Raw genomic sequence first — 24,036 nt, 5'->3', positions numbered from 1 at the left:
TGTTGCGGATTTGTGTATCGCCGACAACCCCTCCATTGAGCCATTCATGTTTTGAGAGCCAGAGACATTGGGCAGGTCCAGAAGTGACTGAGGAGAGACTTGTCCCTCCCTCTCCGACGCCGCGCGAAGCCTGCAGGGCACCTGGGAGGTTGCAGGCATTGCCGCTTCACTGCAAGCCCCGAGTGTGCCAACTGACTCATCCCACACCTACCCACAGCAATATCGAGCCAACTGCGAGCTTCCTTTTGGGAAATCCTGGTCACGGTCAGCCGCAGTCCCACGAGCCACCAGGTTTCGGAAACTGGGGCATCACAGAGAACCACTTCACCAAACAAGGTTCAGAGCCGAGTCCCAGCTCACTTTGCTCCGGTGTTCCGAGACGCTGCCGGTGCCTCGCTTGTGCCTTTCCTCACGTGTGCGCACGGACACAGAGACACAGACTCAAGGCATCCGAGCCCCGCCAAGGCGAAGACCAGAGGGAGTGGCTCCATTGCTTCTCAAGCACCTGCAGGATGTGCAAGGCAGGAAGCAGCAGAACAGCCGAGAACTATTCGGATGAGGCTAAAACTGAACTTTGGACCATGTGGTTACTATCCAGCACTGCCATGCGGGCAGTTGATCTGGGCTCAAAGACCGAGCAGCACAGAAGCAGTTTTGGGAGTTTGGCAGAGTGTCTTCGGTTTTGTTTGCAGTACCTATTTGTCTGTTTGAAGGGTCCCATTGCCCCCTAGGCAGGTTTTACCATGACCATATCTATAAACACCTGGACTCATGCAGGCTGAGATCAACTTCACACGCCAAAAAATAACATTTTAGACGAAAGTCCACTTGCGGACAGATTTCTGTTCATACGACACGTCTTACTTGTGTTCTTGCCCCACACCGAGACACTACCACGCTGACCTGATGTATCAGACCCATACAGCAGGGCAGATGGGAGTCAGCTGTTTGGAGCTGGGAAACGAGCCCGATGATACGAAGTGGAGCACATGGCGGAGGCAAGCTCATCTGAAGAGGAAATGGTTATTTTTGCTGTGCAAGGGCTGGCTTTGTGGAAAAAAAAACATTCAGCCCAATGTTGAGAACAGTTGAGCTTCTACTTCAAAATGAGGCACTTTTTTTCCTTAAAACATGAAGCTTCTTCGGACTTTCTATTTCTTACACTGAGGATGACCTGAAATCCCTGCCTCAAAAGTAGCAGACATGCAAAAGGACAAAGGCTTAAGCATCCAACACAGAATTACCAATGTGGACAATTCTCTTCACAAAAACGTTACAGCATTCAAGGTATGTATCACTGATCTCTCTACAGACTTCCACTTATATTCTAAAGATATCTAACAAATACAAGTTTGTAGGGTCATTGAAAGTCTTTAATCTTATTCCTGGACAACAGACAAACTGTTTTTTTTCCCCTCAAGACAATCCTTATACAGTTTTTATTTAAAATAACAACATACAGTGTAATTCTCACGTGAAGGAAAATAGTCTCTCTTTCAATGTCATCACCACCCACTTCAAGTACTTCCACATGTCACTACACAAACGTTAGGGTCGGAAGGAGGGAAAACGTCATCTTCCACAAGTCCAGATCAGCGCCAGGGGCTGAAGAGGATAAAGATTTTTTCCCCAGAGCCAACAGAAGATGTCTTCATCTTCGGAGTTTTTTTTTACTACATGGGAACAGAGTATGGTCTGGGGAACTTCAGGTCCACTGCAGTTGCTAAATCCCTGAATTTGTGCAGAAGTTCAGAATGGTATTAAAAAAGAAAACCAAACCGCAGTCTGATCCAAATAGAGAGAAAACTGCCATATCAACACCCAGACCATTAAAGTACTTAGAACGCTGACATCCCATAAAGATGCCACCCTAAAATTACTGAAGGAAAGACCTGCTTGCATCCATTCCTCTTTTAAGACAGCACGTCACCAAACACACATCTTGGCAGGCAAAGAAAATGCTTGGAGGCAACTTCACAGTAATACTACAGCCTATGTGTTTCCGTCTGTGACACCACCAACAGGACATCTGGATGGCTTTTTTGGTGTACTTTAAGTAACGCTCGCTTTTACCTAATTTCCCTGCTCCTTGGTACTAGCGCAGCATGAACTAGACTATTGCACACAACACATGGACGTCTGAGTTTGATTTCCTAGTCCGCTTGATCCTGGGTTAGCTGTGACCACCGGGTGGAGTTTGCAGGTTAGAAGCTTCAGCATGTAAACAAGCAAACGGAAGAAAAACAAAAAGTCTGCACATCTGCTTGTGCACAAGTGGTGTCTGTGCTTTCGTCAGCTGGAACAATACTATTAACATGGGCATAATGGCACATTTTCTGCACACTCCTCAGACCACCCGCCCCCTTGGAAAACGAAACACAAGCGGTCTCAGGCACAGAGCAGTCCAAACCGTAGCATTTTCTTGGAAAAAAAAAAAAAAGAACGTCTGCTCCTAATTCATTTCAAACAGGACGAGAAAACCCTCCAGCGTGAATCAGTCTAAAAAACAACAACAACAACAACAACAACAAACAATTCCAGGAAATGAAACTAGAGCCATTGAGACCTTGTTTTGCCTGAGTGGTCTGAAGCCCGGGACCCCCGGTAGGGCCACGTGGAGTGTGTCGTTGTCCAGGCTGCCCTTCCCTGCTCTCCTCACTGTGCCAGCAGGGGGCGCTGGCGGGCCGGGGAGGCGCGGGGAGAGGCCAGCCGCTCACAGGGGGCCGCGGCCGTGAGCGAAGACTGCAGGTTCATGGTCTTGTGGAACAGCTTGTTGCTGATGAGGACCACCAGGGAGAACAGACGCAGCTGAAAGTGACTGGAGGAGGTGGGGGGGGACAGAAGGCGAAGAGGCAGAGGTGTTTAACTGGAAAACCAGCAGCAAGCCCTACCCACAGTGTAAAAGTACCTTCAAGGAAGCCTACTGCGAACATCCTTGTTTCTTACCATTCTCTAAATACCACTACGCCGCTTCTCAAACACCGTCTATGAAAGGGTTCACATGCAAGGAGAGGGAATCTAGAATTCCAGGAGGTAACCGATACAATCTACATGCAGCGGATTTCAAGATTTAAAGCTGACTAAACAACTGTAGATTTCTGCAGGCGCAGGAGGAAGAACGGAGTGTGGGACTCACTAAGGTTTGACAGGACTCTTGGCCTCATTTGCGCTGATGATGAAGAGAGGGAAGAGGATTGAGAACAGGCAGCCACTAGGAGAGAAAGAAAAGGCATAATCATTCGACATGTTTGTGGTTAAGAAAAGCTCTTTCCACAAGCCCTCCCCCCTTTGGAATTGACACTGGCCTTTCGATTGGCATTGAATTCACCATGAGCCCACGGATTTCTGGAAAATCAGAGAGGTGGCTGTTGGGTATGGAGGCAAGAGCGAATGGCACCACTGAAACCCCCAGCAGGCGAATCTGCGCCACACTGAAGAATCTCAGTCACACTTGTCTCACAACACAGAGCTGCTAACATCTGGGTTATAGGGTGGCTCTATTTGCACTCAAGTCCAGAGGCACGAAAACAGCCTTAAAGGTTTAAAACATTCCAGTCATACCTGATGATATAGGAAGATGGCAGGGCAGTGAGAAGAGCCATTGGCAAACCAAAACCAAAGTAGTAGGGCCAGTTTCTCTCTATGTTTGAGAGCCGCTGGTGCATCTCGATACCTATGGAACAGGTGAAAACAGGATATGAATGTACATAGATATGAAGCCGAGAAACACAACTTCATCCTGGCACTCAGTTGGCTATAGACTACTTGGTACTCTCACTACATCACCAGAACATGCATACAAGTAACTCACATAAATCAATCACAACTATGTCTTAAGGAGCATTTTTTGCATGTCTTGTACTTAGAAAGCACGGCTGTGCTTCCTTCCTGCTGCTTGCCCCGCACTCAGTAATGGGCCTCAGCTCAAAAAACACAGAATATTTATTTCCACACGTCACACATTCATGCCACAGGCTGCGGCAAATCTGCATCTAGATCGAGCATCTCAATTCAAACACTTGCAGGAGACGTTCCAAAGCCTTACATCTCAGAGAAACCGGGGAAACAAATGGTTTTGTTTTGATTGTTTAAGTATTGATGACCCGTTTTCTTCCTGAAACGGGATTTTTCTGGAAATCAGCTTCCTAAAAGCTAACGGGAGGGCCCCCCCCCCATACTGACAATGTGTATTTCAACAGCAGGGCCGAGCAATACCCAGAGATGAAATGGGTGGCTTGCAGGCCGGCAGCTCTTTGTTTTTGCTGCTGGCCTGAAGTGCACGCTCACCGTGGTTGAACCAGCGGTACTCAAAGCAGTACAGAGAGTAGAGCAGGGACATGTGGAGAAGGCTGATCATCTGACCAACCACGTCGATGGGGAAGAGGCTGACGATCATACCCTGAAAAGGACAGAAGCAACGCCATCACACCAGAATCAGATGACACCCGACTGCACAGGGTAAACCGGTCGAGGATTTTTAATAAGCAGAGTCTCAACACTTGGAAGGAGCATTCATGGAGATTAAGCAATTTGAGCAAAGTCATGTCAGGTCATGTCACGTCATTGGCCAAACCGCTTTATACCATAAGGTGTCACGGTGTACCCAGCAAGCAACGAGCGCAAGGCAGGGTACGCCTTGGATGGGACACCAGTCCATCCCAGGGCCAGTGCAGGCCAATCATACATGCGGACAATTTGGAGGCCACGGTAAAGGCCGAGGGGGGAGATTAGGCCCGGACACCGGGATAACTCCCTACTCTTATCGAGAATGACCACTGAGAGTCAGGACCTCGGTTTAACGTCTCATCCGAAAGACGGCATCCACTACAGTATAGTGTCCTCCCCCCACTATACCGGGGCAGTAGGACCCACACAGACCGCAGGGTGAGCGCCCCCTACTGGCCCCCCTAACACCACTTCCAGCAGCAACCATAGCTTCCCAGGAGGTCTCCCATCCAGGTACTGACCAGGCTCACACCTGCTGAGCTTCAGTGGGTAAGCCAGTTGAGAGCTGCAGGGTGATATAGCTGCTGGCCAAATTTAAGCCAAGTGCATCTGGAATACCAAATAAACAGAGACGAGCACCTGAATGAGGAAGAGCGCTTGCAGCAGGAGGTTGAACAGCATGTCAGCAATGATCTTACTGACACTGGGAAAGGGCTGAGGTTTCCGGCCTGACACCTCAAACGCAAGATCCGCAATATCCTGAGGGAGAGGATCAGAAGAATTCTCAACACTGCATTCTCCCCCACGCAATAAAGCCCTCAACGCGAAGTTTGTTCAAACCCCACCTGGAACCAAATGGCGTTGACAATTTTACTGAGCACGAAGAGAGGCAGCACCCAGAGGGCACTGAACACGGACGTCAGGATGAACTCGAGCCAGGACCAGACGTCGCCGTGTAAGGAGGGGTCGCCTGAAAAAGATGAGAGACTTTGGGAGATCTTACAAGCCAAGACAGGAGCTGCTGCTGCTGCATCACACCGATCAAAACAAGACCCCCTGTTGACTCCTCAGCTCCTCCTCTTAAATCCGCCCCCAGGCACACTCCTCAGTTTGTGCCCTGAACTCAAAATACGGCTACTGCTGAACTTTTGCACACAGCTGCTTTCTAAATGCTGGTTAAAATGATAGCTGCTACCCTGTTAATGTTCATGTCATTAATCAGGAATACACGCAGGTAAGCATTTCATTGTACAAAGGTACATACGGCAATAAACTTGAACTGGATCTAGAATATAAAAGCTGCGTAAAGGGTTATAAGCCTTGTGTAAACAGTATATACAAAAATGTAGCCTAGGCAGCTACACCACCCAGCAGGAAGATGGAAAGAGGAGAAAAGTCATATAAATAGAATTCAAAAGGCAGCTTCATTACTGGTTTAGCAGACGCCCTTATCCAGGCCAAATTACATCTGCACACAATCAGCACAGGAAGTAGGCAGAACATATCTCAATGTGTATTCAACGTGTGCTTATTCCTATGAAAACCCGTGCACCGCCCACAGGCTGTTCTCTTCCTCTCTGGCTCCACTTCATACTGCTGAGTTACAAGACGTCGCTCTGTAAGCTACAGGAGTCCAGGTGATTCCACGCAGCCACGCCGGGATGCATCGGAACAATGAATCCGCACGGAAAAGAGTTGGAGGTTGACCCGAGAAGCGACACATACCGATAATTCTTGCCGTAAGAGTCTGAAGAAGTGGGATAAACACCCGGTAGAAAAGGAATAGACTGAGCTGTGAGAGAAAACAAAACAAACGGTCATAAAATCCTACACATATTGCTATTTCTTTCAAGACATTCACACCCCTCATCGTCCAACATATTCTCATCATAAAATCATTTGCAAGTTTCGATTCCTATTCAGATTGTGTAACGTTGGAGCTCTTGATGGAGCACTTACTGAAAATGAACAGTAGAAACTCCTGGATTGTAATTTTACTGCAGAAACTGTTCACAATTACAGATGCACCTGAGATTTTACACAATGTCACTTTTTCAACAAATGAATAGTTACTGCCAGGAAAATAATCTTGCCATGCAAGTACACGCACAATGATGGCAAATGACTACACAACTGTTAGATAACAAAATTTCACTTTTATTGCTCGCAGTCTGATTTGAGTTCACAGTTCTACAGTGGCAGCACCTACAAATTACAGAACGAAAAAAAACGTTTACCCAGAAAACGCCTCCATTCCACGCACAGCACTGCAGAATCCGGCTGGCTAACTTGGGATCACTGAGGGAAAACACACAACACTACAGTCAGGCAAGGAAGAATTTTATCCACTCTACAGCTGTTTACTGCTGGGCTGTCTAACTCACTTCCTGGGAGACCTCGTCTCTTCTGGTTCTTGTTCCAGCCCGAGTTGTCAATTAAGCTAATTCACTTCATTAAAATCACAGTTACCTATAATATACCTATTGCCGGCAGTCATATCACCCTGAAGCTCAGCAGGTGTGAGCCTGGTCAGTACCTGGATGGGAGACCTCCTGGGAGAAACTAAGGCTGCTGCTGGACGAAGTGTTAGTGGGGCCAGCAGGGGGCGCTCACCCTGCAGTCTGTGTGGGTCCTATTGCTCCAGTATCATGACAGGGACACTATACTGTTAAAGGCTCTCTGACTGACTCTGACTCTCTGTGGTCATTAAAAATCCCAGGGAGTTTCTCGAAAAGAGTAGGGGTGTAACCCCAGCATCCTGGCTAAATTTCCCCCTGGCCCTTACCAGTCAAGACCTCCTAATAATCCCCGTCTCTGAACTGGCTTCATCACTCTGGTCTCCTCCCCACTGATAGCTGATGTGAGGTGAGCGGACTGGCACACTGTAGCTGCTGTCGCATCATCCTGGTGGGGGCTGATAATGGGGGCTGTGGAGTCCCCATCACAGGTGAAGCGCTTTGAGTGGAGGGTCCATAAAAGCGCTATATAAGTGTGAGCAATTATTATTCTAAAACACCATGCAATCTGGTTAAAAGTCATACAATTACGTAGCTAAAGAATTAGACCTGCCACGTCACAGGGCTCAAGGGGGAACCAGAGGGCAGAGAACCGACTTCAAGTGAAACACACTGTGGTGTGCAATGAAGGTGCCTCTGAAAGTGGAACCACAGTGCGACAAACACCCCTTGGGCCTCTTCCCCACAATGGGGCGGCCGTTCTCCGTCGGGGTTTGGGGGGGGTTACCTTTCCTGCCGGCGCTCCTCGCTCTGCGCCCGCCTCTGCGCCAGCGCGCCACTGGCCCGCCGCCGCCTCTGCTCCTCCCTCTTCTGCTGAATGCGGGCATCTAGCTTGGAGATGGTCCCGATCCCGAGAATGGAATCCTTAATCCCCTGGGGAGGCATGGAAACGGGCAAGGCGTGACACAGGGAAGGAGGGCAACCCCGGGCCAAGGGGTCCCCGTCTCTCAACGGCTGGCCGGAAACCCAGTTTCTCCCGCCTGCCAGGTGCTGTGCTGGCCAAGGAACACACTTCCGTTGGGAGCATGCGTAAAATCCGAAAACAGTTTTGAAGCGGCAATCATTTGGGTATTTTGCCATTTTCTCTGCGTCCTTATATTTGTGTAACATTGGGTGGTCCTTAAACTAAAAACCTGTGTTCATTTCTACGGCCGCTATCATTTAAAGCAATTGCTTAAGTCTCTCAATTTTACTGTGGATGTGTGGGGAGTTTATGGTTTGGAGTTTCCAAATATTTCACAGCCAACTTCACACCCCAGCTGACCGGGATTTTCCTTTAAGTGCTTCTCGGGAATTTAACCCTTTATTGGCTGGGTTTTTAGGCAAAACAAAAAGTATTCATTTGGTGTAGGAATGCCTCCTCTGATGGAAAAGTAACTCAAAACAGCTTGCAAAATTGTTTATGCAGCCATGGTGAATATTCTGATGTTCCTATGTTGTCAACTGAATGTTTTATATGAGGCATGTAAATCTGGTTTTATTCAATACAAAGGCATCAGTTTAATACATTTTTTCCAAGAATGCCAAGTGAGATACATTCATAGAATAACGGTTCAGCCACAAAGCCACAACTCAAGAGTACAAACTTTTTATTTAAAGGTTGGGAAACACAAGCAGCTCCTCCTTTTTCATTCAAGCAAAAGGAAAACCGTGCAGCCCTGACTGCTGCCGAGATTTCCGACTTGCCTCATGTGCAGCCTTGAATTTATTCTGATTTTGCTTTTTGAAATGAGCAATGAATTCTGAATTCCAGAGCCAAAGAGCTTTACCACTTTTCAAAATAGCAATCAAAGAAACCAGTACTATCGAATTAAGATCTTCACATAATACTTGAGAGCTTGTTTAGTACTGTCTTAACAGAGGAAACATTCTCTACTGTATTTGCTACATTCCCAAGGTGGAAACGTGGGAAAAAAAACGGGAAGACAGAGGGTGATTCCTGACCGTTGCAACACCATAAAGGAAGGTCCTGACACTGTCTGCCATCACTGGCTCATCTCCCAAGTCATCAACTGCAGAAGGAAGAGGGGTTTGGAATCTGGGAAGCACTCATGCTGGCCAGGAGAAATCCCAAGAACCTGCAAGCAAGCAAAGACTCCTTTATCTCAGGAGCAAAGAACATGACTCCGGTACTGTTAAGAGAGAAAGTTAGCAGGCTCAGTTCCCCCACATTCTTCTGCGAGTAGCCCATGTGCAAATTGCTCCAGGAAAAGACTTATTCACATGGTTTTGAAATACAAAGCCTATTGGGATCTGCCCTTCTGTACAGGCTGGATTGTATAAATAAATAGGTCTTAAAGATGAGCTTTGAAGGGCTCTTACAGTTATGGGGATATGACCCGCAGTTTTCATTCCCCATACTGTGACAAGGAACGGCCTCAAACGCGCCGTTTATGTTGCTAGTTTGTCATTCATAGTTTGTCATAGTTCGGCATTAGCACCGTTTTAGTTAGACGTGGAACGGACTATGCTATCTTGCTACTTCATTCGTTGATTGAATTCAAGATGAAAACGGAAACAGTTGCTACAACTTTAAGCTGTCATTAAGAAATGGGCTTAAATAGGAATTTATAATTATTAGTATCAAAGCTCACCAGTAACAGAAGGGTAGAATCGCTTCCTAAAAGAACATTTTAAAAGTCACATTAAAATAGAGGAAAACCTTCTCAGGGTCCTCAGAAAGAGCGACTCGCTTGTCTTGGGTCCTTCCATAGAGCAAAATCTCAGACGCGGAAATATGTGTTTAACGATCCTGATTTATGGCTTATGATATAGGGATCACGTGTGTGTATATTTACAGTGTATATGTATTATAACCCATTGTTTCAAAAGTACGCAGTCTAATGGTCATTTATGCCAACATCAAATCCATAACATGAACATCAAATAACTTTCGATTTCATGGTTGTCTAACAGGTTAAAACAACGTAAAGGTTAGAAGAAGGAACGGTTATAACGTAGTGATCAGAGAGGATTTCACTTTTCACAATAAAACAAGGTTAAGTGCTTCCATTACCAAAAACCGAGAAAATAAAAGTCCAACAGGGGAGAATGACATTCAACGAAAAAAGTAAAGCACAGACAAGAATAAAGACATTTAAAGCCATTAAGCAGCTAGCAAGCTTCCAGTTAGCGGAGTTTTAAGTGATGCATATTTCCTGACACAATGTCTTTGTTGTTGGGCACCATAGCATAATCGATCAATCTATATTATTAGTTGTCATACATTTAATACACATTGCACGTTTATGTTTCGCGAAAAGCAAAGAGATGTTAATCCCCCACCTTCACTGTCTTTTAAGAGCTCAGCAGCTCAATATCTTGCTGTTGTTCAGATCAAGTCACGTATTTCTCAACAGCTCTACATATATACATTAACCAGCTGTCATCATGCAAAGCTCAAAAAACACACACAACAGCTACCCGCATGAAACCCTTTTCCAGCGACAGCCCGAAAAGCAACATTTTGGGCACCGGACTTATCAGACTGTTGCTGATCTGTCTTACCTCATGTAACTCCTTCGTTTAAAGACTCCCTTCGCCTTTTTTGTAGCTCTCTAATTTACTCCTTTTGCGATTCTCACATTTACAAAAACAACCCCCAGCCTGGCGCGACCAGGCCCGCCACCGTGCAGCAGTACGCATGCTCCATATCAGCGGATACTTAGGCTCATGGGATATGTAGTCAAAATAGAACCGAAAGGTGGTCGGAGCGGGAAATACGAAATACGGTAGTCTACTTCTGTTTAAAAATATGGATTATATATTACATTATTTTATATATTATTCTTTTTGCTGAGGCACTAAAGAGTGTACATTTTAAACATATTCAACTGCTTAACGGTGCACTAAATTATGAATGTAAAAAATAATGTGGATGTGCCATTTTCGTTGTAGAACATTACTTAATATGCCAAAAGGCATGTATTTCCATATCTTTAAATCTAAGTGGAAAATTGTGATCTAACACATTCAAAAACCCGCCCACATGATTTCCTCCAGTCAGTGTTACAACTGTAATGATCAGCTTTTCACCGAAATGGCAAACTTTTTAAACAGAGTGACACAAAAGATTTAACATCTTTGTTTTATTGGAATATCAGAAAGTACAAATTATTCCCAATACTTCTCACATTCTTTTTGAAACCCTGTGGTCAGCTCTGTTTAAGGCAGAAGGCAAACCCACCCCCAGAAGATAAAGCTGGTAAGGTGTCAGTGCTTTGTCACCCCACAAATAAACCTAACGTTTCCCAGTTATCCAGTAACCTGTTTAGTACCCTTCACCACCAGGTGGATTAGCTATAAATGAAATTAAAAAATAGGTCTATTCAGAATACTTGCTAGCATAACAGATCCCATCAAGATGTGGTAGTTCAAACTCAAGAACCTTCTCTGTGTCAGCCAATACAGAGGGATTAATGTATTGTATTTTCATATTTCTGACTCTTCTCTGTTCAATATAGAACGATGACAATGACAATCCCAAAAATCACAGACTACAGTGAAGATTAGCTGGAAGGCGAGAGCCAGGTTTTGGGTGGTGTGGCTCTGTGCCTGTGGCTGGAAGGTTGCTGGTTTAAATCCTGCAACCGGCAGAGGAATTTTACTCTGTTGGGCCCCTGTGCAAGGCCCTTCACCCCAACTGCTCCAGGGGTGCTGTACAATAGCTGACCCTGCTCTCTGACCCCAAGCTTCTCTCTCCCCATCTGTTTCTCATGGAGAGCAATTTAGACAAATTCCTAATGCAAGAAAGTATATATGGCTAATAAAGTGATCTGATCTTATCACCCTCCTTGGAAAAAAAGTGTCATTTAAATAAATGAAGGGCACACGCTAGCCTGCACAGTAGAGTACAGTAAAGTATCCACTTCGATGCATAGAATTGGAATCTTGCACATGAACTAAATGCTTCTGCATCATTTCGGAAGATTTTCAACCCAATTCCGTCCTGTAAATCTGAACTAGGATACAATTTTAACTTCAGCCGTGTGTTTTAAGCGCCAGCAAACAGCACGGACAATAACCCTGTTCCTGTGAGGGTAATTAGCTAGCAACTGATGAAAAGTTTGTTTATAACCTTTGTTATTGCAAGTGGACAACCATAATTACACAGTTCATGAGCTTTACATTCAGAAGGTAAAAGCACAAGGTAAGAGTACAATCTTCAAACACCCATAATCTTTTTTTAAAAGCAAACAATTAAAACAGAAAGAGATTTCACTGGCATTAAGCCTTCTTGCGTTATGTATTTTGTGTATTCAGGAGGGACATTTAGCACACTAAAAACATCATGAGATAGGACTACAGTGTGATTTAATTTAAACTCGGTTCAATTAAACTGCATCCACAATGACACACTTCTCTTCTCACTATTATTTTAAGAATAATAAAGGCGAAAGGACAGCCAGAAAGTGATGAAGAAACACAAAACCCCAACTTAAAGCCAGCGTGTTTGTTTTTGAGAATGACATTTTCGCTTGATAAATAAATGCATCACGGAAAACAATGAACTAGATTAAAACTTCAAATGACAGTAAATCCAGGCTCACAGTTGTCTTTTTTTTTTAAAGTCTCTGTACTGTGTAGTCATTTCCCTTTTTCTTGGTCAAAAGTACAACCATTTTTAGTGTGCTTCTCTACGGTAGCAAGGGGTTTCAGAAATAAGCGGCCGATTACAGAAGGAAAATTAATCATGACACTGCCTCTGAAGATGTTTCTTTCCCACTGGAGTCTGGAATTAGGGACTGAATCCTGGAAAGTCCCCAGGCCATTTCGTCTTCATTTCAGAAAAGGTGGAACATCAAGAAGACATGGACAGGCTGTCTAACCTGCTGTAGCTGTCTAGGGAGCTCTGGGTTCCTAGTTAGAAGGTCGCAGCGCACAAACCCCACCAAAGAGGAAAGACAACAAAAGCAACCAAAAGTAAAGTGCAGGTTCTGCCCACAGCCCTACACGGAGATGGACCCATCCCTGAAGTTGGTTTTCCCGATGAGAACGTTGAGCAGGACTGCGCGGCCCTGGCGGCACTCCTGCTGCGCCTTCCCGATGACCTCATCCAGCCGGCCCTCCTCCTCGCGTCCAATCAGGTACCCCTTCCCGCCGTAACCGTCGGCAACGACATGGTAATCTGCGCGCAAGAAACGGAAGCCATGTTTTTTTTTTTTTTACAAGCCCGCCGCTCAAACGGGGCGGCCTGTCAACAAAACAGTTTGAACACTCTTTCTTGGCTGATGATGGGCACTAACCCAATCATTGGATTAGTGGTACCAACATAAAAAAATAGGGGTTCTTCCTACAGGCTCAGCAGTGTAAAGGAATAATAGTTACATTTGTTTACGTGGCACAATAACTCATTGTTCTTTATTTACTATAGTTGTACAGTATATGAGCTTTAGCTTTAATCTTTTTTTTTAACCCGCTTTATCTGCTTGAAAGCCTTTCAGGACAGCGTCATACAAAAAATGGCTTCCGGAAGTGAACCGTTTGTCATGCTGCTGCAGGACGGAGGGGCTGGGGCACTGACCTGTGAAGGCCAGGCCGCAGGCCACGTTGCTGCCCAGGATGGGCACCTGCTCCCTGGAGATCTGGCTCCAACAGGCGTCATTCCCCACAAGGGCGATAACAGGCGTCTGTGTGGGGGAAGAGAGGAGAAAAGAGTGCGCTAGCTACCTGGAAAATACCTGTCCGCGGGGGGAGGAAACTGAGGCCAATGCATCGTTCCCCATTTAAGACTTCAAAGGCAGGGACAACAGGACCCACACCTCCCCCCTTGTGTGTCCCAGCACCACAGACTGTGTGCTTTAAATTCCCTTCACTCCTGCAGATCCCAAGGGAGGATGCAAGACGGTGAGCAACTGAGATGTCGGGCGAAAGGGTACCTTGTGGCGAGTGAAGGTGTCAAATTCGGCCACGCTGTACCCCAGAGAGCCGTCTCCGTAGACGATCCACACCTGAAAGAGTCGCCTTGGTTAAGCAGCCCCTGGGAGACGAGCCTGGGGTGACCTTCCACACACAGCCAGCCCACTCAGGGGTCTCAGCACAGTGCCAAACAGTTGCAGACGTGTGAGGAGACGGCTGCACCCAGACAGCTTTGCGACATTCCTCAGAACAGATCCTTGCTAATCTCCATTGTCACATCCAAGTCCAGATGGATTTGTCCAGAACATTTTTTTGGAAGGATGGCCAAGTGCCGCATAATGAAATATAGGTTAAAGGAACAAGTAAAGGTTTATTCCATGCTGAAAAGAGAAGACAAGAGACAACGTTTCGGGTGTGGAGGCAAGACACCTGAACGTTGTGTCTTTTCTTTTCAGAGTGGAATAAACCTTTGCTTGTTCCTTTGCATCCTAAATGTGCCGACGCAGCTCCCTACTTGAACTTCTACAGGTTAAAGTGCTCTAAAACAAAAACCAAAGAAACAAACTCACCCAAGAATAAAAGGTTTGGGGCACGAATGATCAAAATCTAGCTCGATTTTTTTACAAAAGCAGATCACCCCAGATACGACTTTTTCTAGACAACTACAGCTTCTTCACTGGACCATTCATTTCCAAGCAATAGAAGTTCTGTGTGTTTAATAGTCACTGTAGCTTTCGGTCATGTGCAGCTAACTGCGTGATTGCTGTGTGAGTTGCTGTTGAGAAAACAAGAGTGACAGGTGTTTGTTCGGCAAAATAGCAGCTGTATTGCACCTCTGACTCCGGTCTGCAGAGCTTCGCTCCCAGTGCAAAGCCCCCACCAACACCCAGGGTTCCGAAAGCACCTGTTGAGGAGGACAGAAGAAAGAAAAACATTGTATTCTGTTGCTGGGATCATCCAGAAGTGCAAGAGACTTAGGACTGCCTCCCCATCATTTTTAATAGCCACGTTACAAGAATAATGATCCTAGTCACTTGAGGAGGTCCTGGAAAAGTTATACTTCTGTAACAGTGTCTGATTTTCCATTTGATGCAAAACTGCTTGCCAGAGTGTAGCTCGATATTTCTTTTTTTTAAATGGAAAAAAAAGGTCCTATCAGAGCAAAAAGGTCCTTTAATAATCCTCTCCTCGCCGCCACTAACAAACATGCTGGCCTTGACAAAAGCTGAAACCTTTCTGGACTCAGGAGAGGAAACGGGACACTTAGGAAACGTTTCATACTTCACACTCGTAGTTAAAACAACAAAAAAATAAATTTCTCCACTAAAAGCAAAGCAGAACTCAGTGTTGGCTGACTGAGCACCACTTTTCTTTAGGGGTACATGCAGCAAGACAGAGACAAACCAAACTGTTCTGGCCAAATTTCCCCCTGGCCTTTACCAATCATGCCCCCTTAATAACCCCCCTCTCTGTACTGGCTTCATCACTCTGCTCTCCTCCCCACTGAGAGCTGGTGTGTGGGGAGCATTCTGACGCACTATAGCTGCCATCACATCATCCAGGATGGGCTGCACACTGGATGCAGGGGAGTATTCATTACCTGTAAAGCACTTTGAGTGGAGTGTCCGGAAAGGGGCTTTATACAGTAAATGTAAGGGAATATCACTATAAACGCAGTTGTTGATTCAGCATGTGGAGGAGAGGGCAGAGGAATGTTCTGTGTGAACAGGCTGTCGCAGCCCCTGGTTTGTGGCGGGGTGGGTTCAGGGCTCCAGACCGACCTGGGTCGAGCCAGCGCAGAGGTCCCCTGGGTCTCATGATGTAGGCAGCGCTGCCGACGAAGTCGCCCCCGTCGGCCACGATGATGCTGTCCTCCGCCATCAGCTCCTCCGCCCGGTGCAGGACCCGCAGGGGGTTCAAGTGCCGTTCGGTCCTCTCGGCCGCCTTCTCCCTGCGGGGGACAGGACACACAGGGAAGCACTAGGACAGGCAGGAGGGCAGGAGTCCCGGCTCGGAGCACAGGAAGCGGAATATTAACCGGAAAGATCTTCTCTGCCTACCCTTCGGCTGGCACCTGTCACAGGTCTGCACAACAGAGGAAACTCTGGCATTCACGATAACGTTAACAGTCCTGATCTTAGTTTTATCAAAGTCTTGAGTACAAGACTTGAAAAACATGGTTACCACAATTGCAAACAAAATATTAGGGACAGGTGGCACTCTCTAGCCCCATTGGCAGTAATAATCATCATCATCATCTGTATTTTATATAGCACCTTCAAAGGTGGTTTCTCAAAGCGCTTTATAGAATGACAACAACAAGAAAAAATACACAAGAAATGCACAATGAAAATACACAATGATGGGAGACAGTAGAGGGGGGTACTGAGTACAGTAGGAGCAGAGGGGTAAAGAACAGAAACAGTTCAGTAAGGACCCTTCTACAGAAAAAGTAACCCCCCCTGCTTGGCTAGGCCAATATTTGGCATTTCACCAAGGCAAGTGTGGTAACTTACAAATCTGCTGCGTTTCAGTTCGGGCCAATGAACTGTGAAGAGCAAGCAGAAACAGCTCCAGCACGGCACCGTTTCTGGGACCAAGCGTACCTGTTTGCCTTCTCCTTGGCCAAGTCCCCTTCCTTCAGGCTCTGCGGCCAATCTGGAGGGCATCTGTGACCTTTCAGGCCCTCCGAGAGACGCAGCAGGAAGGAGCCAGCGTCTCCTGGAAGCAAAGAGTTGCATGAGAAGGCTGCAGGACTCCTGGTCTTACCGATCGTACCGAGGCCACTGGAGACACTGGTCTGGGGAAGATGATCAGAATGGGGGCCTGATTCTTTTCCGTACCGAGCTCCGGTAAGGACAGAACCCTGGAGCCCCTCCGTACCACCTGAAACACTCCATTCTGCCGTCCAAGGTAACCTGGTCATGTTTTAGGATTTGGTTCTAAAGAACATAAAGGCTCCAAAGACCACGTTTGGGTAAAAAAAGTATTTTAGTGGAAGTATTTAATTTCAGTGAAACTAAGACACGTCTGTAAGAAAGGCTGCAAATAAGAGGCCATTTGACCCTTCTAGCTCATTAAGTAGTTAGCAGCCAAACAATTCAAGAATCCAATACTGCCATTTTGTGAAAAAGAAGCCAGAGTGTCAGTTTTGACCAAAACAGCTCGGCAGTGTGGTCTAGACTCCAACAATCCTTTGTGTGAGGATGCGCCTGTTTAAAACGCACCTCACCTTCGATTCCTCGGGCTTGTGGTCTACTTTTCATTCAGGGGTGCTGATAAAGAGCCGGGGTCCTCTCACTCAATCAAATGACTGCCCAAACCCTCTCGGTTCAGTCGATTAAAAATGAAAACATTGCATGTGAAAAGCTCTGTGAACGGTGTGCATTTCGTTCACGTCTCAAAAGCTGTGTGTACAGCAGTGTCACCAAAGGCCCCTCATCTCTTCCCGATTCTCCGTCCAATCCCTGCGTAATGCTCGTCGCTGACAGAGTGAGCCGTACCTTGAATGGCGACGGTGGGCTTCCAGAACATATCCGAGTTCTTCAGAAGCTGAGACCTGTCCCGGTTCACCGCGATGATCCTGCTGCGCCGGCTCAGGACACGGCCGTAGCTCAGGCGGAAATCGCACACTGTGCCTGGGGGGGACACAACAGCACACTCGGGAGAAAAAATCACTGCCGCCCCTTGCCTGACCCCGTGCCCCCGTCATTTCCCACCGCTTAACAAAATGATACAAGCAACCAGCTGGGACAACGTACGGAGGCCCAGCGTGAAGGCCAGGCCGCATATATCTCCTGCAGCTACGCTGGCGAGACGCTATCCAGGCCAGGGAGGTTTCTGCCAAAGCTGGTGGAGAACGTGACCCCTCCGGCAAGCGGAGCCCTACCTGCCAGGATCACCAGGTCGGCCTCCTTCAGGGCGTCTCGGCGGTTCTGGCGGATGTGCAGACCGCTGTCGCGGCCCAGCATGCCCCTGGCCATGCCACCCAGGAAGCAGGGGATGCCCAGCGACTCCAGCGCCGCCCTGAAAGTGGCGGACGGACACGGCTGACCGAACCTTTGCTTTAGGTCTTACTGCGCACGGGCGTCCACAGGCCCACTGTCTGCGGGCGCCCCTTCGCACCCCTAAAAAGCCCCCCCGTCCCGCTGCACGACTCCTGACCAGGCTGACTAGACTTGCCACTAGACTCCTGGAATGCTTCTCACTCGAAAACGGCCAAACAACAAACGACTGCCCAAATCAAAGGCGGCCGTTCAGAGTGTTTATAACTTGTTTGCCCCCTACCATTTGGCAGAAGGTTCCGGACACTCCAGTCGCACACAACTAGACTCCAAAATAGCTTCTTCCCCAGAGCCGTCAAGCTGGTGACGCCCCCACTCCCTCCCATCATACTATGATCTCTCCTCACTTCTTCCTGTACCCACAAGGACTGTACTCCAACACCACTACATACACAACTGAATGTAAGCCGAAATTGTACTTAAAACTGTATTAGTTGCAATATTTTTTAATCACCGTACTATTTTTGCACTGTTCCCCGAATTACTTTTGCACTGTTTTTGTCTTGTTGTATTCTTTCTCTGTTTGTGTATTTGCACAGTTTTGATTACACTGCTATTGTTATTATGTTACTGTCTATTGTCTTATCTTCCGTTCTATTTATATAGTGCACCTGAGTGACTAATGAGAAACACTTTTCACTGTACTATGCACCTGTGTAAGTATAATGACAAATAAAGTTGAATTGAGTTGAAGAGGAAAAGGGGACATTTCAACGGGAAAGCCTGTTACGCATAAAGCCAACCCAAGGGGTCCCCACCTGATTTTCTCTGCCGGCGTCGGGGGCAGAGTGGCCTGGCTGCCCAGCAGAATGACCGGCTTCTTGGCCCGGCTCACCAGCTCCACACACTGCTGGACCTGAGTGCGCAGGGGGGCTTGGCGTCATTATTGTACACGAGCACATCATGGGCGTTTCCTTTCCCTGCCCTTTCAACTCCCCAAAGTGAACAAGTCACTCCATTACTTATGCATTCAGTGTGCTATTTTCATTATCAAGGGGAGAGGCCATTTTCCTGAACTGAAGTTTTTCCAGTCATACATAAACCCATAGGAACAACATGTGGTACATCTTAAGAGAAGCCTAAGGCAACAGTGAGGAATTATCACACTTGAAGGGCCTAGTGTTATGACTTTGTCCTGTATAAAGACTAGTACGCACATGACGCTGTCAATGGGCTGTCAAAGCGCTTTTCATACCACCTATAAATGATCCAAGAAAAAGACTGAATAAATTCCCAGAGAGATATCCCACACGCCGTGTTCTGTACTGGGCTGGCTCACCAAGAGCACCTGTACAGGTGCTAAACCTCTGTGAGCTGTCTGAGGTTGAGCTCGACTGTACCTGTTGGTCGGTTGCCGTGGGAATCTGTACAGGGAGGGGGGAGGTGTCCTGAGGCTCCCAGGCTCCGGCAAACAGGTTATTTAAATGATTCTGCAGATACCTGAGTGGAGACAGGAAAGGCCAGCTTTTCACATGATCTGAAATCCAGATTTACAGATTCCACAAACCAGATGATGTTGGCCCCCCGGGCTGAGGAAGACCTTCTTTAGCTCAGCCGGCAATATCCCTGCTGAGCGACGTCAGAGACTGGGGTCCGATCCCGAGGCGGGGGACGAACTGGGACAGGAGGGGCAAGAGCAGAGACCCCCGAGAACCCGTGTTCGCTACAGTAACTTGAATAGATTCCTGGGAGTGCGAAGAGCAGAGGAGGAGAGCAGCAGCAATCGTTTGACTGCGACACAGAAAGCAGTGACTAGTAATGGCTCCTGAAAACATTCTTTACCAGGCGATAGCTTTGCCCACCAATCCCTTAGGGGCGTTTTTGACAGCAAACTCCTTCTCCACCAGATGGTAGGGGTACAGAGTATCGATGGGAAACTCCACGAACACGGGGCCTACAAAGACACAGAGAAAGCCAACAATCAGCCCTTACAAAACCGTCAAATATTCATTTACTTGGATGATGCCTTTTGAAGCAGCAGATTCTCACTGTATAGAGCCAGATATTTGACTAAAGCAATCTGAATGAAGAACTTGGCTCCAGTGCCTAAACCTCTAACCTCTCAGTAACCAGTCAGAGGCCTAACCACTCCTCCACTCTAAAGACAATCGACTCTTTTGACACAGCAACAACGTCAGATTAACACACACTGGCACCGTCCTGGTACGTCAGCCTTAATAGGCATCGCGTCCTGCAGGCCTGCTACCCTCAAGCAGAGAAAACTGCGACCCACAGCTGTAACAGTTCATGAAAATATATGATAGATGTATATCTGAAAAACAAAGACATTGAGCCACCATCCTTAAGTGTGCACCAGCTGAGTATTCCCTGTCTAAGGAAACCACAATAACAGTGAGGTTGTACACCAACACGTACGTCTTCCATGCTGATAATGTAACAGCCTACAGGGTGCTTCTTTCATTTCCAGGGGTGCAGCAGTGGGATTCTGGGCCTGCTGGTCCCGAAGAAGTGGCTCTTGAAATAGGGGGCACTCACCTGGCGTTCCAGACTGGGCGACAGCGATGGCCTTCCTCAGCACGGGCACGATTTCCCTGACGGTGCGCACCGAGGCGCAGAACTTGCACAGCGGGCGGAACAGCGACAGCTGGTCGATGTCCTGCAGAGCCCCCCGACCCTGCGAACACAGGAGGTGGGAGGGTTACTCAGAGAGGAGGTACAGTACCCCACACACGCAGCACCCACTGGGGAAATCCACAGACTGCCATCAGCAACGCACGCCACTCCGAACATGCCGTCAGCTACGAGCTCTCATCTCAAACCACTACACACACCTCTGTTCTTTCGATGGAAAACTTTTGAATGAAAAAAAAAAACCACGATCATGTCACTTTTTCCTGGGCTCTCCAGTAAAATATCTTTGGTTCCGGGAACAGCCGGCTTTGCAATGCAAATTCCTGCTCATTCCGTACAGAGTTAGGATTTTACAATTCCGAAATAAAATCTGAAATTAATTTAATAGTAATCGTACATGCTTTTGAAGCTGTAAGGTGCAGAAAAAGACATGTAAAAAGTGTCTGATTTTCTGTTTTCTGCAATCACAACGTCAGAACGTGCTGACTACAGGGATTCGTATCCCAGGCTTCAGGGACAGGATGTTTTACAGTATACGTTTCAGACAAGGTTCACGGTGGGGGCAAAGTGTAAAATCATTTGTCGAAGAAATAACTACCCCTTACAACCCCCCCCCGCCCCCCAGAGAAAAAGGTGACCGACGGGTATGGACTTAGAAAGGCCGGTTAACACCTTCCATTTTTATTTTGACAGACAAATACAGGACCGTATGCTCGAGTCCCGGCTCTCGAAATTGTTTCTGCACGGGTACAGGAAAGGTCAACAGCTAACCTGCAGCAAAGTAGCTGCTGCTCCCCCTATCAGAAGCAGGGGAGACTCGGCCATCTGTGCGTTCTTCACTGCCGTCACGGTATTGGTCAGGCCTGGTCCTGCAGTCACCGCGGCGACGCCAACGGTCCCTGGCCAAGGGAGAGAGAGATACAGAGACGATGGAATTAACCCTTCGTTACACACACAGTCCTCCCGCATGCCAGTGACACAGTATAGCCTCCTGCTACTGCAGGATCTAGGGCGGGATGGGCCTTCTGATTCTCCTAAAGCAGCTGAATTAAAGCTTGAAGTGGGAAAGAAACGTGCAAGAACAACCTGACGTTTGGTCTGTTTCTCGGCCTGCAGCGCTCTCCACCTGTCTGCAGTCTGACAGAGCGCAGGAAAGCTTGAAATCCAACAGAAACAACGGATGAGGTGGGCGTTTTGTGCTTTCCTGCAAAATCTACCAAACCAAGCACAGCACGATCTCTGCAGCGGGTTGCTTAAAAGCTGGCACTGGGTGGGACAATTCCAAGAAAAGGGAAACCTGCGCAGATACAGGTCCGGGTCAAGGTCGGGGGTCAGGGGTCGGGGGTGGGGTTACCGAGCAACCAGTGCGGATCTCACCGGACATCCTGGCGACGGCGTCCGCGGCGAACACGGCGGTGGCTTCGTGCCGGGTGTCCACGATGCGGATGCCCAGCTTCTCGCAGGCCACCAGGATGGGCGAGATGTGGCCGCCCACCAGGGTGAACACGAACTTCACGCCGTGGGAGCGCAGGACTTCCGCCACACTCTCGCCACCATGGCGCGGGCTCTTTGACTCCGCCTACGAGACCGCAGGGACACGCAGACCGGGTTTTTAGGCTTGTCTTGAGCAGCCAGCCCAGGTCCTAGAAAGTCTTAGTTCTGGAAAGCCTATAGAGCCGGGCCATGGAAACTCACCTGGCCCTTTGCACTGCTTTGCAGAACTAAGCCCAAACCTTTCTTCAGGTAGTTTACTGAGGAACGCCAATGAAACAGGATGCAGATTGCCCTATAGCAGAGGGAACTGCCCTTTGACCTTCTGGAAAATGACTTCCAGTTGTTGACCCTTTGATTCTGAGACTTGATCAGGTTTTCGTGAAAGGTGATGCTAGGAGTAGGAGGCTCCTACTCCAATTACCTGAATAATGAATGGTAATTTAAGTAAATCTAAAGGAAGCCAGGGTATCGGCTTCAACAACACAGCTGGGCAGCTTGTTCCGGACACCCTTTGTGATAAGAAGCATCTCCTGTCCTGAGTGGAGGATCTCATCCTATTTTTTTTCTTGAAAGAAGCCAGAGTATCAGCTTCAGCAACAAGGCGGGAAACCTGTTCCACACTCCCACACCACTTTGGGTAAAGAAGTGTCTCCTGCTCTATTCATGACCACAGAGACACGCGGTCCCCCTAGGTGGCGAAAGAACTAAAGAACTTTCCAACTTTTCATGTCCAAACTGCCGAAACCACTCACACACTCACCCAAGAGGGAGCGAAGAGCAGGATTTCGAAAGACTTGAGTCTGCTCCCCTTACCTGCTAAACTGGTCGAGCATGTGTGAATCCGCACCTGGCAGGACACCCCAGTGAATGGAAACCACTACACTCTCCCAACTCAGGCATCTCTTCTCAACTGTACTGACCCCCTAAGCTCCAAAGCAAGGGCCTGCTAGAGACCCCCAACCCAGTCAGTCCTATAGGTAACCTGTTTCTTAAGAAGCAGAGTTACATCTAAAGACAAAAGATAAAGTAATCTGTTCCATTCATAGAACTCCATTCCCGAAGGGCCAGTCAAGGGATTTCTAATCCTGGTCGTGGAGGAGCACACTTCCTGTGTATTCACAAAATAGGTGTATTCTCAAACTCGGGTACCAGACATTCTCTGGCTTTGTTAATTTAGTCTTAGTTTAACAAATGGCCTGCCTAAATGGTCACAGTGAGAAACAGTTTCAGAGTTTCAGAAAGAAACGATTTAATGACGGGTCGGACAAACCCGCTGTCCTAAACGAAGCCAGCAGAACAGGCACTTACCTTGTGGAAGAACTGGTAGATGACTCCAAGCTTGTATACTGCAAACGCCAAAATCGCACAAGCGCAACCGCAGAGGCACCCAAGCGCTGTAATAATACTACTCCAGTAATCCATTGCAACTGCTCGGAGAAATCAAATGTATAGGAACAGCGAAAAGGCAACGTGTAGCCGATGCAAAGTCAAATACTGCAATCCATGTGGCACTCTGTATAATAATACATCGAAACAACCCAAGATAGACACAAACTGCAAAAACGTAGTTTAAGTCAAGTGAAAAAATGTCATAAAAAGTTAACTTAAAAGCAACCTAATGGTACGTTCATGATTATTTCCTCAGCTTCTTCAGAAGTTAAAGCAACACCATGCTTTTCCTAGAGTTAGATCATCCCAACGCGCCCGATTACATGGGCGAAAGGAGAGGATTTTTAAATACAAATATGAATGAAAGCTTCAGAACTTCTTGAAAGTGTCACAACAGCACGCTGGTCCCGATTCCATTTGGAAAGACCGAAGTCCTTCAGCTGTCACAGGGGGTTCCGCAATTTCCGTAAAGGTCTTCGCAGAAAAAGCACTTATGGGACTTGTGATCACTAAAGTGTTTTGTGAATTCAAGCCGTAGCGCCGTTTGCGGTGATAGATGGGACCTGTGGCCAATAGGAAGAAAGAGGCTTGGTTTAGTGTCGGTGGAGGGGCAGGCTCTACGGGGATGTATTTCCTGGTTCCGAGTGAAATCGAGGCAAAGGTCACAAGCTTTGAAT

General features: G+C 47.4%; 2 protein-coding genes across 2 annotated transcripts; both read right to left on the bottom strand.

Moving 5' to 3' along the window:
• Window positions 1-1,351: 1,351 nt before the first annotated feature.
• ei24 (EI24 autophagy associated transmembrane protein) lies at window positions 1,352-10,609 on the bottom strand. Its single transcript, XM_006642230.3, has 11 exons — window positions 10,470-10,609; window positions 8,907-9,040; window positions 7,690-7,835; window positions 6,684-6,744; window positions 6,172-6,238; window positions 5,292-5,416; window positions 5,086-5,205; window positions 4,288-4,399; window positions 3,562-3,673; window positions 3,137-3,211; window positions 1,352-2,818 (listed from the first exon to the last, which is right to left on the bottom strand). Exons 2-11 carry the CDS (start codon window positions 8,946-8,948, stop codon window positions 2,656-2,658), a joined length of 1,023 nt encoding a protein of 340 aa, XP_006642293.1. The 5' UTR covers window positions 8,949-9,040; window positions 10,470-10,609; the 3' UTR covers window positions 1,352-2,655.
• Window positions 10,610-11,035: 426 nt separating this feature from the next.
• ilvbl (ilvB (bacterial acetolactate synthase)-like) lies at window positions 11,036-23,820 on the bottom strand. The gene is made up of 15 exons (XM_006642231.3): window positions 23,279-23,820; window positions 21,854-22,055; window positions 21,248-21,375; window positions 20,381-20,519; window positions 19,667-19,778; window positions 19,225-19,324; window positions 18,643-18,740; window positions 17,710-17,846; window positions 17,324-17,458; window positions 16,427-16,541; window positions 15,602-15,771; window positions 14,654-14,724; window positions 13,841-13,912; window positions 13,486-13,591; window positions 11,036-13,089 (listed from the first exon to the last, which is right to left on the bottom strand). The coding sequence occupies exons 1-15, from the start codon at window positions 23,390-23,392 to the stop codon at window positions 12,911-12,913; spliced, it is 1,878 nt and encodes a 625-aa protein (XP_006642294.2). The 5' UTR covers window positions 23,393-23,820; the 3' UTR covers window positions 11,036-12,910.
• Window positions 23,821-24,036: the final 216 nt, after the last annotated feature.

Source organism: Lepisosteus oculatus, chromosome 23 (assembly GCF_040954835.1).
Source record: "Lepisosteus oculatus isolate fLepOcu1 chromosome 23, fLepOcu1.hap2, whole genome shotgun sequence".
NCBI lineage: Eukaryota > Metazoa > Chordata > Actinopteri > Semionotiformes > Lepisosteidae > Lepisosteus > Lepisosteus oculatus.
The sequence above is the reverse complement of the archived record's forward strand: the minus strand, read 5'-3'. Positions and strand labels throughout refer to the sequence as shown.